The sequence below is a fragment of the Equus przewalskii genome, chromosome 23, assembly GCF_037783145.1.
Source record: "Equus przewalskii isolate Varuska chromosome 23, EquPr2, whole genome shotgun sequence".
Taxonomy (NCBI): Eukaryota; Metazoa; Chordata; class Mammalia; order Perissodactyla; family Equidae; genus Equus; species Equus przewalskii.
Genome location: NC_091853.1, coordinates 3,642,782 through 3,658,652, shown reverse-complemented (window position 1 = coordinate 3,658,652; position 15,871 = coordinate 3,642,782). Strand labels below are relative to the sequence as shown.

Sequence of the window (15,871 nt, the reverse complement as noted above, 5' to 3'; positions counted from 1 at the left end):
ACACAGAATATAAAATTTACCGTCTTAGCCGTTTTTAAGAGCACAGTTCAGTGGTATTAAGGACATTCGTATTGTGCAGCCATCACCACTGTCTGTCTCCAGAACTCTTCATCTTGCAAAACTAAACTCATTGAACGACTTCCCCTTCTCGCCTCCCCTGGCCCCTGGCAGCCAGGAGTCTGCTCTCTATCTCTGTAATTTTGGCTAAGCACCCAAAATGGGTGGAATCACACAGTGTTTGTCTGTTTGTGACTGGCTTATTTCACTTGGCATAACGTCTTCAAGGTTCATCCATGTTGTAGCACATGTCAAAATTTCCTTTCTTTTTAAGGCTGAATAATATTCCGTTGTATGTATAGACCACATTTTGCTTATCCATTCGTTATTCAGTGGACACTTGGGTTGCTTTCTTGTTTTAGCTATTGTGAATAATGCTCCTGTGAACATGGGTGTTCAAATATCTGTTCCAGATCTTGCTTTCAGTTATTTTGGGTATATACCCAGAAGTGGAATTTCTGGGTCGTATGGTAATTCTATATTTAATTTTTTGAGGAACTGCCATGCTGTTTTCCGCAGTCACTATACCATTTTACATTCCCATCAGCGGTGCACGAGGGTTCCAGTTCCTCTGCATCCTCGCCAGCACTCGTTATTTGCTACTGTTTTTGTGTGTGTGATAGTAGTCATCCTAATGCGTGTGAGGTGGGAGCTCGTTGTAGTTTTTATTTCATGATCACTGATGTTGAGCATCTTTTCATTTGCTTATTGGCCATTTGTATATCTTTTTTGGACACAAGTTGTTTTTTTGTTGTTGAATTTTAGGAGTTCTCAATGTATTCTGAATATTAATCCCTAATCGAATATATGATTTGCAAATATTTTCTCCCATTCTGTGGGTTGCCTTTTTACTCTGTCAATTGTGTCTTTTGATGTACAAATTTTTAAAATTTTCATGAAATCCAATTTGTGTATTTTTTTTGCCTGCGCTTTTGGTGTCATAGTTCAGAAATCATTGCCAAATCCAATGTCATGACTTGGTATATTTTTTATGTTATTCTCAACTCTTATTCCCCCTCGCCCCCGCATTTATTTACTTCTTGGATTCTTTCCCTCTTTCAATAAAGGAATTAGACTAATAGATCATAGCGGATTTTAGACTTAGTAGGTCTTTATTCACTCATGCCACAAACAGGGAGAGTGCTGCAAGCAGAGGACAGGCAGAAGCAAAAGCCAGCTGGGAATGGGGGCACATGGCACAGCTGGCCGGAGCAGAAGGTCCATGAGGGGTTGGAGCGTGAGAGCTCTGGAAGGCAGCGGAGGCCACTCCACATCCAGGCTCATCTGCTGTGACAAATGGATGGTTTGAAGGTGACCGGGAGTCTCACCACCGTAGGACCAAGCTGTAGAGCTGCCAGCTGCTGTTCTCCTGAACTAGGCACTTAACCTTTCTGAGTCTCAGTTTCCCATTTTACTCATTTAACACTTATGTGGTACCCAACACTGTTCTAATCCCGGTACAAGTGTTAACTCACTGATTTCTCCCACCAGCCCTGTGAGGTAGGTACTCCTGACCAGGAGTATTATCCCCATTTTGCACAGGGGGAAGCTGATGCCCAGAGAGGTTAAGTAACATGTCAAGGTCACAGAGCCAGCAAGTCGTGGAGCTGCGATTTGAACCCAGGCTTTCTAGTTCAGAGTTCATGCTCTTAACTGTATATTATGCTGCCGCTCTGAAATGGGGAGAAGAGCAGTTCCTGTCTTCAGAAATTATTCAGAAGATTGAATGAGAGGATGTATGTAAAAGTGTGTGGTGTGTTGCACACCGTTATGCAAATACCGATTATTATTAGTTAATAATAATTAAGTAACACTCTGGAAATGGGTGAGATTCTCTGGGGTGTAGGAGAAAGGAAGGGGTTGGGCTCTGAGCCTTGGGAAATGTCTGTGTTGTGGAGCAAGAGCTTGGTTTTGGAAAGACATTTGACAGACTCCCTGTGGACATCTTGTGGAAGGGTCAAAGACAGTGAAGCAGTCCGGCCTCCAGCTCCTACAGAAGGATGTTGGGAAGGGCAGTGAGGTACTCAGGTTGATAATGTACTTGCGGGGGACCAAAGTCAGGTCTGTAACACTGGCGAAGCAAGAATTCAGACAGGGCCCAGGAGGTCATTTGGGGCTCTGACTAGCTGCGTGTCCTTGCCCTGGCGCGTTTTCCCAAGCAGACCAGGGCTCAGACCTGCTCTCTGTGTGAAGTGAGAGGTTTGAACCAGGACGTTACTAAGTTTGTGGTGCCCTCGTGGGGACAAGAGCAGAGTGCACTGTGCACTGTACCAGACTCTGGCCTGGCTGAGTGGGCTCATCTCTGGGCTTTCAGAGGCCGAGTCACTGCAGCCACCGTCTTGGGAACAACTTCCGTGTGAGTGCCAGGGAAGGAGGGAGGGAGGGAGTGCGGGGAGGGGGCCCCAGGATCCTGTGAGGTCTGCTGGCTCTCAAGAGCTGTGTGGTCTGGTTCGTGGGTGGGATGGGGGTGGGGGCTCACGGTCTATCTCACTTACCTTAGTGCAAAGCGAGGTGATTGGTAGAACCTTCTTCCCAGCTCCATCCCCCGGCCGCCCCAGCTGGTGATTGATGTGTATAAAGTGCTTTGAGGTGCTGAGGTGCAGAGCCCCTGAGAGTACAGCCAAAACAGCTTGACAGTGACCTCACCTGGGCTTGTTTGAAGTGGTGTTTAGGGCTAGTTCCCCCTGGAGGGTTGTTTATTTGAACATCTTATGTAGCTACCTGTTGGCATTCCACTTCTTTAGACGAGGGCAGCGGGTGGTCCCTGCTTTTCAGGCTCTTCATAAAAATGGGAGGCTGCGGAGGAGGAAGTGAACACTGCCCCGTCCGGGATATTTAAGGAGATCAGAAGAGAAGCACATGCTGAAAGAAACTCCTTTCTCCAGCGAGGACTTCTGGAGGGGACTGGTGTGTCTTGCCCTGTCCAGCCGCCCCTGTTGGAGAGATGCCGACAGTGCTGCCTTCTCCTGACCAGCAGGGCCTCCCGCACCCGCGGAAGCTGGGCCTGTTGGTGCCCCATTTACCAGGGGTGCTGTCGAGGTGGGGAGGCCTCCTTTTCCTTGTAGTGGCTTGTGGACTGGGACACGGATCTCCTGATCCCAAAGAGACTGCGCTCCTGAGCGTGGAACGCTTCTCTGTGCTTCCCTGTGAGGACAGTCTGCCATACTAGGGCCCACCCGTCCACGGGTGCCAGTTCCATGGCAAGAGGCAAAGGGTAAGACGGTTTCAAGCAGGAAGCTGAAGGCAGATCTGTGCCTGAGGAGTCGGCCTAACCTTGAAAAAGTGAAGGTTCCTGGTACCAGTGTCTGAAGAGGTGGAGTCTTGACATGTGTGCAGATCGTGGTGTGTCAGAGTATTTATTAGTCAGGACTCTTTAAGTGGCAAGTGCCAGAAACCCGGCCGAAGTGGCATAACTGAAGGACAGAATGCACTGGTTCATGGAACTGAGAAGAATAAGAAGATTCAGAATTTCAGATTATTTCATCAGCGTTTGCGGATGGATTTATTGGCTCTTTGTAGGCAAGTCTGTCCTCCATCAGTTTCAGCCAAAGTCCTGGGTCGTGGGACCATGGCCCTGAAACACAGGAAGGGCGGTTTCTCAAAGTAAACTCTTCAAATGGTAACACTGGCCTGCAACGCAGGCTTATTGTGGGGCACACGCTGTTCTAGGCACCTCATACAGATGACCATGGAGTCACTTAGTCCTCACAGTGGCTCTGTGAAGAAGATAGAATTATTTTTATAGGTTAGGAAACAGAAGTCAACTAAGCTTGGGGAGCTGGGCTTCAACCCAGGCAGTTTGGCTCCAGGTCAGTACACTTCACCGCCATGCCACGGCACCTTCTGACAAATGTGGGCGACAGCCATACACGCAGGGAAGAAGTCCACCACAGGTCGATGGGAGTCAGAGAGTTCTAGGTAGAAACTTGAGGTGAGACCACAAAATAGCTAAATTTACACAGTTAAACAAGACAGGGATAACCCACCCTTACGTTGTAGTAATTCTGTCCTTGCAAAAAAGGAGTTACTAGAATTATTTCTTGGAAGTTACCTTGCAAAGCAGTTTGTCAAACACGATAGATTCCTGTCTCAATATTCTATAGGGTTGCTTTTTTTTTTAACCCAAAATAATATCGATCACTCACTTGAGTGACAAGATTTGGCTGTCAGTGACTTGAGGCTGTCCCCATGGTCTAATCCAGCAGATGATTCACTGTCTCTGGGAACAGTCAGGAAGACTGAAGGAATTCAAAAAGAAGAGTGACGTGACACACTGAGCCGTGACAGTAAAGACAAGCAAATGCACAGCCTTCCCCGGTGACCTGTCCGGGAGGGATAGCTGTCTTTATCGGGAATAGTTTCTGATACGTTCATTAAAACCTCGTGCGTGTTACAATCATGCTGTTTCTCGGAGCTGCAGCACGAGGCGCTGTATTTGGTCAGGGCGGGGCGTAGTGAGTGTGGGAGTTGGAGACACCTTTGTGTCTGGCGGTGGAACTGGCCGGGAGAGTGGGGATGTGAGTCACTCTTGAGTTTGCTTCCATCCGATGGGCCCTGGCTTGTCAGGCCCTGGGGAAGCTGGCTGCCTGCCAGGAAGCCTTCCCTGGCTGGGGCATTCCAAATCCTCTCGTTCTTTAGAGGTGCACCCCTGGGGGATGTGCTGGGGCTTGTGCCTTCCCCACGCCAGGCCTCCTGGCAGAGGCTGGGATTTTGGATTTTCCTGGGTGGGCAACTTTTGGCCTCCTGGGAGAGGTTGCACCGAGGACCTCAAGGATGGTGGCCAGCCCTGGGCTCTCCGATTCTGCAGTTCACTGATGTGCCTGCCACCTGGGCCGCTGCAGAGTAGCAAGGTCAAGCCGTGTTTTATTCCTTTTTTTCTGTCTTTTGGAATGATGTTTTGCAGCCTATTTTTATTCTTTTAGTGGTTACCTTTATAATGTTAACTCTAGTGTTTGACTTAACAGTGACAAAGTTTTGAAGGCTCGTCAGTCGTCATCAGATAATTATTGCGTTCCCTGCTGTGTTCCGGGGCCGCGTGTCCAGGTGCTGGGGAAGCAGCCAGAACCAAAGTCTCTGCCCTGAGGACTCTCTGACTTGGAATGTTTTTACTCCAACCGCACCTTTTAAGAGCTTCCATTTTGCATAGTATTTTAATTTCATCTTGTTTTCAAAGCTCCCAAATTAGCTACTTTTGTAAAATTTGTTGTTGACGTTTAACTTTTTAAATTTAAATTTAATTTAAAAAATTAATTAGAGAATTAAATTTAAATAAAAAATTTTTGCAGTTCTTCTTTAGATTTATCCACATATTTGCCAATTTCTTTTCTGACAGTTGATTCTTGCACCCCCACCCCTTAGTTCTAGATTTGGTTTCCTTAATGTTACAGAATTTTAGGGCAAGAGTTCTTTTCCTTAGCTCTTTCAATAGATTATTCCACTGTCTTCTTCAAAAGAAGAGTCTGCTGTTTATCTAATTGTGACTTTTTTATGGGAAATTTACTTTTACCATTTTCTCTATCTTGGCGTTTGTTAGTTTTCATTGTGATGTGCCTTGGTGTAGAATTTTTCTCATTTATTCTTAGAAGTTGATATGCTCTTTCATTCTGAGGACTCGTTTCTTTAATTCTAGAAAGTGTTCAGTCAGACCTCTAAATACTGCATCAAACTTAATGTAGACGGTGTGGGTCCAACCTAGTGTAAGGTGGTGGATATTTTTGCCTGAAGTAACAGAAACCCAGCTGAAAATAGCTTTAAAAACAATATTTAACAATGTGTTATTTCACATAACAGGAGGCCAGGACGAAGGTGACTCCAGGATTTAAGTCAGCAGCTCAAGGATCCAGTCTTTCTTCTTTCCACGCTCAGTGTGTTGGCTCAGCACCTCTAATGATCCCCAGATGGCAGTGCCGCTCCGTGCTCTCTTTGCCATTAGAGTCATTAGGAAAGGGTTTTCCTTCCTAATGTCTTTGTGAGATCAAAGCAGCTTTTCCCAGAAATCCCCATCCACCCTTCCCAGGCTTCTCCTGATGAGTTTGCCAGAATTGCAGGGAGAAAGGAAACACGAAGATTAGGTCAGACCAGTCAAGTTCCAGCTCCCAGCACTAGGGACAGGATCAGCCTTCTCTGAGTCACCGGGAAGAGGACTGGACACGGAAACAAGGTCAGGTCTCCCAGGAGGGAAGAAAAACTGAGAACGGTTGTTGGGTGGGCACCCAACAGTGTCTCCACCCACTTCTCTCTGATCTCTCCTGCTGCCACTTCTGTTGAATACGTGGGATCTTCTCATCCTGTCCTTCACGTATCTTGACTTTTATTTCATATTTTCGTTTTCTTAATCTTTTTGATTGCATTCTGGGTAATTTCCTCAGAGCTGTCTTCCAGTTCACCATCTTTCTCTTTAATTAAATCTACTATTTAGCACATCCATTGAGTTTTATTTTATTTTATTTTTATTTTTATTTTTTGAGGAAGATCCGCCCTGAGCTAACATCTGCTGCCAATCCTCCTCTTTTTGCTGAGGAAGACTGGCCCTGAGCTAACATCCATGCCCATCTTCCTCTACTTTATACGTGGGACACCTACCACAGCATGGCGTGCCAAGCGGTGCTATGTCTGCACCCGGGATCTGAACTGGCGAACTCCACACTGCCGAAGCAGAACATGCGAACTTAACTGCTGTGCCACCAGGCCAGCCCCTCCATTGAGTTTTTAATTTTGACCAGTAAGATTTTAATTTCTAGAATTTCTGTTTAGTTCTTTTTCACAATTGCGTATTATTTTTTCATGATGTCTTGTTTTTGCATTATGATTTCTGCCTCTTTTCCTTGTAAAGTTCTTAATTTTGTTTTATAGTCTCTTTCATATTCTTCTATCAATTCAAGTTCTTGGAGTTTTGATTCTCTTTTTTTTTTGTTTTGTTGATGCTCCCTCATGGTGAATGTTATGCTCTCACTTCCATGAAGTATTTGTTTGTTTTGTGAGTGTGGAAATTTACTACAGAACCATTTTCTCTTTACTTCTGCAAGCGTTAATTTTTACATGGATTTATTAGCTCGGACTTCTGTGCTATGCAGAAGATATAAATTTGGTACTCTCATCAGCATGGCACATGACTCAATGTTTGATTTCTCATGGAAAAATTTTTTAATGCTCCACCCAGAGCCAGAGGTAAATGACTATGTTTTTGCTGCTTCCCTTTGCCAGTGGGAGATGTTTTTCTAATCTGTTTTTCATGGAGGGAGCAGCCCTTCTAGAATCCACTCTTTATTCCACTTTTCTGTCTTGTGGGGCCCAAAGTCTTTCTCCCACATAATAGCCCAAGCCCTGTGGGTCTTGAACTGGTTCTAATCCCCTTCTGGTCACAGGTGTGAGAATATAGCTCTGGCTTTGAGTTTTCTCTGTTTCTCTTTTCTTTAAAGATTTTATTTTTCCTTTTTCTCCCAAAGCCCCACGGTACATAGATGTGTATTTTTAGTGGTGGATCCTTCTAGTTGTGGCATGTGGGATGCCACCTCAGCATGGCTTGATGAGTGGTGCCATGTCCGTGCCCAGGATTCGAACCAGTGAAACCCTGTGCTGCTGAAGCAGAGCGTGTGAACTTAACCACTCGGCCATGGGGCCGGCCCCTCTCTGTTTCTCTTACCTATGGATTTCCCTTTCTTTTATCAAGTTTGGCTTTTTAAAAAAAATTTTAAGTCATATTTGATCCATCATTTCTATGAATTTGGAGTTGGAAAAATGTTCACATCAGCTAAGTCCACCATGTTGCCAGAAATGATTCCCATAATAAGTGAAAAACACTACATTTTGCTTGAATAAAGTGGTTATCCCTTATAAAGTGCTTCCTATTCATTGTCTCATTTGCCTTTTTTTTTCAATTTCTTCATCTTTCTGACTGCATTCAGGGAATTTCCTTGGTTGTACCTAATTTTATATTTATATTTGAATAGTGAGTTCATGCTGATAACCTCCAGTAGCCAGCCTAACACGGCAGGGTCCCCTCACCTTTCCCTGTTCTGTGATTTGCACCTTCTTTCTCCCGTGGTGAGAAGCATGGTCCCTAACGTAGGCTGTGTACTCAGGTGCTCTGCGCTCAGAACCCTTGTGAGATCACGGTGCCATCACCAGCATCTGACCTACCGAGTCAGCCTGGTGGTGGTTTTGTTTATGGAATACATATCATGAAGGCTTACAGTCAAAATACTGTCTTCAAAAGCTACCTGACTTAATTATTTTCTCCGTTTATGTTATCAATCTAATACACAGGATTATTTTTTCTGTTTGCAATCAATTTTGTTTACTTTTTGCATCCATTTTTATTTAATTTCTTTTATTATATAAAATATTTACATGGCTCAAAAATCAAAACTGTAAAAAGTACTCGGAGACATTTTACTTCCATTTATGTCTTAGTTTCTGGTTATTTTTCCTGTTTTCCTTTTTGCATAAGTAAACATAAACTTACGTGCAAATGTATTCTTATTTTCTCTTCTTTCTCACATATTTCCAAATTGTTTTTTTACAACTAATGCCTCAATGAATAAAAAAAATTTGTGCATCTGTTATTTCATATTATGGACTTCTGTCTTCAACGTAAATACCTAGAAACGGAATTTCTGGGTCAAAGGGCACATGCACATGGGGTTTGTCAGGTCTCGCCAGATTGCCCTCCACACGGCTGTTCTTTTCTGCATCCCCATTGGAGTGTGGGAGAATGCCTGTTTGCCCACCGCTTCACCAACGAGTGCTGCCAAGCTCCTGGATTTTTACTGGCCTGAAAGGAAAGAAATGGTATCTCAGTGTAGTTTTAATGTGCATTTCTCTTATTTTGAATGAAATAGGGCATCTTTTCATATGTTTAAGAACCATGGCATATCCTTTTCTGTGAATTCTGTTTATGTCTTTTATCCCCCAGTTTTATTGAGATATAATTGACATATAACGTCATATAAGTTTAAGGTGTACAACATAATAATTTGACATATATTTGAGAGAGGTGTATTTTGTGAAATGATTACCACAGTAAGATTAGTTAACGTCCATCACCTCACATGGCTACAGATTTTGTTGTTTATGTCTTTTATCCACTTTACTATCTGCTTTTTTCTTCTTCTCTCTCAGTTTTTTTTTTTAAGATTTTATTTTTTTCCTTTTTCTCCCCAAAGCCCCCCAGTACATAGTTGTATATTCTTCGTTGTGGGCCCTTCTAGTTGTGGCATGTGGGACGCTGCCTCAGCGTGGTTTGATGAGCAGTGTCATGTCCGCGCCCAGGATTCGAACCAACGAAACCCTGGGCTGCCTGCAGCGGAGCGTGCGAACTTAACCACTCGGCCACGGGGCCAGCCCCTTCTCTCTCGATTTTTTAGGAATTCTTTATAAACTGGAATGATTAGTCCTTTTTCTGTGATAGAAGTTCTCAGTATTTTCTCCCATTTTGTCATTGTCTAATGACTCAAGTCTGTTTTCTTGACCACCGTGTTATCACCTGTGCAGTTGAGAATAATATGCTTATGTGGGGCCTTATTTTGAGACACCAATGAATAATTTACTTATAAGAGATAAAAAAAATCCAGAACTCACAAAATAGAGAAGAAACCCAGAAATATCCTTACAAAGACACAGAGATAGAAGGCATGCCTATAAAGTATATTCATGGCACAAAGCTGGAGTAACTAACATACTGCGTAACTGAATCATTTAAAATTCAGAATATTTTAGCAGCCTGGAAATATGGGCCAAAATGCACAAAATAAAATTTAGTGAAATGGTATTTTGTATTTAGGCTCAAAAACATTAATTCTGTAAGTTCAAGTTTGGGGACACCTGCCTTCACAGAAATTCCTGTGAGTATAAACTTTGAGTTTCAGTTGACCACACACTTATGTATATAAGTCCAACAGGATGATGTAGTTGCTAAAAGAAAATGCATTCTTAGAGTGAATAGCTGGAGGAAATTATCCTGATCATGGAGAAAATTGCCCCTTTGGACTCGACACTTACCAGACCGCATCCAGAATGGTACGTCCAGTTTTGGGGACCACACATCAAAAGGGTCGTAGACATTGTGAGCAAGTGCACAGGCAGGGAGTCTGAGTTAGAGAAGGGTCTGGAAGTCGTATCAGGAGCCCAGGAGATTTAAGCTAGTGAAGGGAAAGCAAGTAACTTGTGGAGTATTTGACGGTTGTCGGGTGCAGGAGAGGTTGGAATTATTGGCCCTGCTCGAGCCAGCGGGCCCAGGGTCTGTGGTGAGAACCCGCAGCACTCAGCTTCACTGTGAAGGGAAACTCTAACTGGCATTCAGGACTGCTGGTAGGGGGGCGCTGCCTTCTTCACCCACCAGCTCCCTGTGGCCAAAGGCTTGTGGGCAGAGGCGGCAGGTGATGCAGGGGCCTGTCGGGGGGAGGCCCTGCTGCTGCGTGTCGGCAGTATGGGCACCGGGGTTCTTGTTGTCTGGCTCACGGAAAGCAATCTCTTCTTCCTTTCTGGTGTCTTCTGTTGGGAACAAGAGCAAGTGGGAAAAGTGATCTGTGGGATTTTTTGGCTGATTAAAGTAGATGAAAATTTGGGAGAAAGCTTTGTCTGTAGGATTTAATGTTAAAATGTGTCAACCTTGAGTTTTAGCCGGGATCCTGAGCCATGTCCTGAGAGCAGGGCCTGCACCTTGTGGAGAATGGTGTCCGTTCTTGGAATCGTGGGCCGGGGCCTCAGCCTGTGCCTCCACTTACCCATTTATAATTAGTGCTTGGATCCTGGCCCTCCTTCTCCATGTCTGATGAGAGCAATTAACGATGTCTCAGTATGAATTATGCTTGTTTAAATTCTGCTGAGGGACCTCAGTATAGTCCCTATGATCAGCGTATTGTCACACTCTAATGGACACATGAATCAACTGGGGAGGAAGTTAGAATGCAGATTCTGATTCTGTAAGTCCGAAGTGGGCGTGAGATTCTGCATCTCTTGTAATTTCCAGGTGATGCTGAGGCTGCTGGTTCAGGGACCAGCTGAGTTGCCAGGGTCCAAAAGCATCCCCCATAGACCACTTGTAACAGAATCACCTGCCCTCTGCTTGTTTAAAATGTAGATTCCTAGACTGAACCTCCGCCCTCTGGGACCAGCATCTCTAGTGGTGGAGCCTAAGAATCGGCTCTTCCAGCTGGCACTCCAGGTGATTCTTAAGTGCATTAAAGGTGTGAGCCACTGGCCTTGGGGCTGATGGATCGGGGGTTTAGACTGGAGAAATGCATCGTTCCAGGGGACACGCTGAGTTGCACACGAAGTTGGGTCTAGAAAACAGGCCACTTACGAAGACCTTGAGTGGGGAGGGCTGGCCGAGAGTCTCAGGACTCGGTGGGTGACCTGGTCCTCAGCTGCTCTTCTGTAAAGTGCGTGTGATATGATTTGACGAATCTTTTCCTGTCCCCTGGTCTTACCTTGTTTTTCCAGTCGTCCAGCATGCTCTGCCCACCCCACACCGAGGTGCACTGACCATGAGCCTCAACTCCTCCCTCGGCCACAGGAAGGAGCTGAGTAACCTCACTGAGGAGGCGGGTGGTGAAGGGGGTGTCATCATCGCCGAGTTCATTGCCATCGTTATCATCACGGTTTTTGTCTGCCTGGGCAACCTGGTCGTTGTGGTCACCTTGTACAAGAAGTCCTACCTCCTCACCCTCAGCAACAAGTTTGTCTTCAGCCTGACCCTGTCCAACTTCCTGCTGTCTGTGTTGGTGCTGCCTTTCGTGGTGACCAGCTCCATCCGGAGGGAATGGATCTTCGGTGTGGTCTGGTGCAACTTCTCCGCTCTCCTCTACCTGCTGATCAGCTCAGCCAGCATGCTCACCCTCGGGGTCATCGCTGTCGACCGGTAAGCTGCCCCGACTTAGAGAACTGAAGAATTAAGGCACGTGTGCAAAGGGTGAACCTGAGAGATCATCTGGTCTGTGACTTTCAGGCTGTCTTAGTTTCTTGGGAGGGTGTCGGGGCCTCTGCCAGGAGAGGAGGAGAAAGCAGAATTCTGCCTCTTCTTCCATCTTCCATCCATTCAACCAGAGCACCTCTGGCGTTATCTGATCTATATTGCATATAGTTTTATTTTTTAAAAGAGATTCTACTGCTTAAAAAAAAACGTTCTAGAGGGGCTGGCCTGGTGGTGCAGCGGTTAAATTCACACGCTTGGATCCTGGGTGCAGACCTACACACTGCTTGTCAAGCCATGCTGTGGCAGGCGTCCCACATATAAAGCAGAGGAAGATGGGCATGGATGTTAGCTCAGGGCCAAAAAAGAGGATGGGCGGTGGATGTTAGTTGAGGGCTAATCTTCCTCAAAAAAATAAAAAACAAAAAAAGTTCTAGAAACCTCTGATTGTCACTTTATAGATGAGAAACAGAAGGTGGGGAAGGTGTCGTGTCTGAGCACACATTAGGTCCAGGTCTGTTCCAACGTGCTGCCTGCTGTCTGTTGCTTTGGTTTGGGCCAGAACCAGACTGGGGAGCCCACAGAGGTGCTCTCACTGCCCACAGAACAGAGGCTGTTGAACTCAGCCTAGGTCGGGAGGCAGGAGAGTGGGGAAGGAAGACAACCCAGGGCATCAGGACAGTGGCACCTGGGAGAGGTGGTGGGCGCTTTTGAAAACATGGGTGTCCCTTCCCAGGGTACAGCTGGCTCAGAGTGCGGAATGGCCCCGCTGGTGTTCCTCGGCGACGCTTCTAGCGGGTCTTTTCAGATTCTGCAGCGTGCTGTCAGCTTTCGCTCTGCCCGTCTTGCAGGCTTTGGCAGCAGGTTCCCACCCTCTAGATTAATCTGGTTCACGAGGATTCATCACAGGCGAGAGTTTGACTTCATAGGTTCAGGTTCTCTGTGACTTGGGGAGGAAGCTAGCAGTGCAGTCGGGGAAGCACAGAGGGAGCTGGCCAGGGATGTTGTCACTGGTGACGAAAGTCCCCCAGCTCTCTGGGGCCCGTCAGTCTTTTGGCCAGTGTGTGGTGTCTGGATTGTTCATCTAGAGAGCAGGCCTCCACAAGGCCCAGGGCCAGAGTCCCGTCGGCTCTCTGCGGCTGTGGGGAATGTGCTGGTCAGAAATAATCAGTTCGCTCTTCTAAATATCTTTTTTCCCCAATAATAAAAGTGATTCAGAAAGTATAAAGGATAAAATAAGAAAGATCCATAATCCCACCAATCAGCAGCAATCACTCTTTATGTTTTTAGCATATCTGCCTCCAATGATTTTTGGCTGTGTACAGTACATATATATTTTTTTTTAGGAAGATTAGCCCTGAGCTAACATCCGCCATCAATCCTCCTCTTTTTTCTGCTTAGGAAGACTGGCCCTGAGCTAACATCCGTGCCCATCTTCCTCTACTTTATATGTGGGACACCTACCACAGCATAGCTTGCCAAGCGGTGCCATGTCCGCACCCGAGATCCGAACTGGTGAACCCCGGCCCACTGAGGCGGAGCATGTGAACTAAACCACTGCACCACCGGGCCAGCCCCCCACCCCCCCACTGCCCCGGTAAAGTTTTTAAATAGGCTCATGACACACGTGGCCTGCTTTGTCTCTTAAGCGATCCTGAGCGTTTTCTCCCACCTGCAAATATCCTTTGAGAACGTGATTTTTAGAGTCATGTGGTAGCCTCTCCTGTGGTGGTGGTGGTATACTTTGTTTTTGTGTTCTCCTGTCGGCCTGCTGTCAGATACAGCACTTTGGAGGAGCATGGATGTTTGTGGAGTTGTGTTTTCAGTTAGAGTGAACACGCTTTCAAGCTTCTTGATGTGTAACAGGCTGCTTGCCCTTCAGAAGGCCGTACGGACTTTTGCTGCAGCACCGTGTATTAGCGTCCTTTCAAGACTGATTAGGTAACACTAAAAAAAATTGCAAGTTTGTTGGCAGTCGGGAGGAATAGGATCTCACTGTTGTTTTTTAAATCACTAATTTTTGTACGCCCCTTCCTGGGCCCTGGGTCCTGTGGAACGTGCAGTGGGGGCGCACAGCTGAGAGCGGGGCTGGGGAGTTGATTTTCGAGCGCCTCTCGCAGAGCTGTCTGTGGCAGGATGCTCGGGAGACAGTGCCCGCTGTCTGCCATCATGGCTCTGGGAGGCTGTGGATGGCTTGCTGGCATCTGGGGTCTAGATAAGCGAGGGTGAGATTTTTCGCCAGAGAGCATGACAAATCCTCAAACCATGCCACCAAAACGCACCGTCCCAGCGAGGGTTCACCTCTTTCAGTGCCTTATTCTTTCCTGCCGGGAATATTTGTGGGATGTCTGTTCTATGAAAGGCCCTGTGCTGAATCCTTTGGTGGTAGGATACGAGCATGAGCAGGACACGGCCCTGCCCACCAGGAGCTTACAGTTTCGTGCCAGAGGCTGCCCTGTGTGTGACGTGAGCACAGAGCGGACATACCCGCGCTGCCTCTCCACTCGCTGCTTCTCACGGTGGGGCTGGGAGTGCTTCAGGGGAAAGGGGCATTTGAGCCAAGTCCTAACAGTGAGCAGGGTCATACAGGCATGGAAAAGGTGGAAGGGGCCCTTCTGACTGAAGGAGCAGCCTCCATTTATTCGTTTGATACACAATTAGTGAGCACCTCGTGTGTGCCTGGCACGGTGGCTGGTGCTGGGATCACACAGCTGAGTAAGATGAGTAAAGTGCTGAGGAATTCGCAGTGTAGGGGAGGTGGACACATGAACAGATAGTTTCAGGATCGTGTGATGCGTACATGGTGCCGGTATGTTTAAGGTACTGTGAGACCGCAGAGGAGGGAGCAGGACCACGTGGTGAGGACGCACAGCGTTTGTGCTAATGCACCTGGAGGCCAGCGGAAATGGCTCTGGCAGAGGTGACACGTGCGAACAAGTTGGCCCACACTCAGCCCACTGGGGCTTTAATCCGGGCACCCCAGGCCCCACGGGTCGGCCCCAGGGCCACCAGTGACGAGCCATGAGTGGAGAAAGGACTTCCACCTCACTGTGACGAGGACACGTCTCGAGGCCTGGTTATCTTTGGACAGTAGTTCATTTCCGCCTGCAAGCACAACAAGACGGATTCACAGTGCTTTGGCCAGATCTTTAGGACTAATATGCAAACCGCTGTGAAATTTGGTATCCTCAAATAATTTCATGGCAGATGCAATTTGTTTTCTCTTCTTGGTCATTCTTGTGGCTTAAAAATACAAATTGGCTGGACCAGTTAACTTGATCATGTTCGTATAAATGACCACGGTTTGACTGGGTCTTTGTGTGCTCCTTCCTCTGCCTTCTTAATTTCAGTAAATTAATTTTACTGGATGTTAGTAATTTTGGAGGTCACATATTTGCTCTCTATGTTGGAAACCTAGAGCTGCAACTCATGTGTGTGTGAATGAGAGCGAGTGATGGAGACAGAGACGGAGGGAAGTGGAGGAGGCAGGGAAAGAGAGAGAGAGAGAGGGAGGAGAGGACAGTAGTGACAGGTGAGTGAGGAGAGAGGAGTACCGAGAGCGTGGGAGTGGAGGAGAGAGATGGGACGTTAGTAAGAAAGACGTGGAGAGGAGCAAGGGCAGTGGTCATGGTCTCCGCTAAAAGGAGCTCTGTGCTGGTCACTTGCCCAGCACTGCTCCGTGCTGTTAATAAACGCTTATCCCAGCTAATCCTCCTGACAACCCTGTGAGCCCCACGTGACAGATGAGCAAAGTGAGGTTTGGTGGACTCACCCAAGGCCACATGGCTGGTGAGTAACTTGCCTGGTGCTGAGACGCTGAGGGCTGGGCCCTTGATCATTGCGCAGTCAGCTGTGTGTCCAATCCAACAACAGTTAGTTTAGCTCAGGGTTTCTCAGCCGCAG

General features: G+C 46.7%; 1 protein-coding gene across 5 annotated transcripts in view; it reads left to right on the top strand.

Annotated features, from left to right (window-relative positions):
* GPR161 (G protein-coupled receptor 161) overlaps window positions 1–15,871 on the top strand; it is a 53,663-nt gene that overhangs the window by 14,562 nt on the left and 23,230 nt on the right. For 4 of the 5 annotated variants that reach the window (XM_070591528.1, XM_070591529.1, XM_070591531.1 and 1 more), the window contains exon 2: window positions 11,500–11,917. In XM_070591528.1, the coding sequence (XP_070447629.1) occupies window positions 11,500–11,917 (418 nt within the window). Of the gene's footprint in view, window positions 1–5,847; window positions 6,218–11,499; window positions 11,918–15,871 lie in introns of all 5 variants that reach the window. The other variant, XM_070591530.1, reaches the window with a different exon arrangement.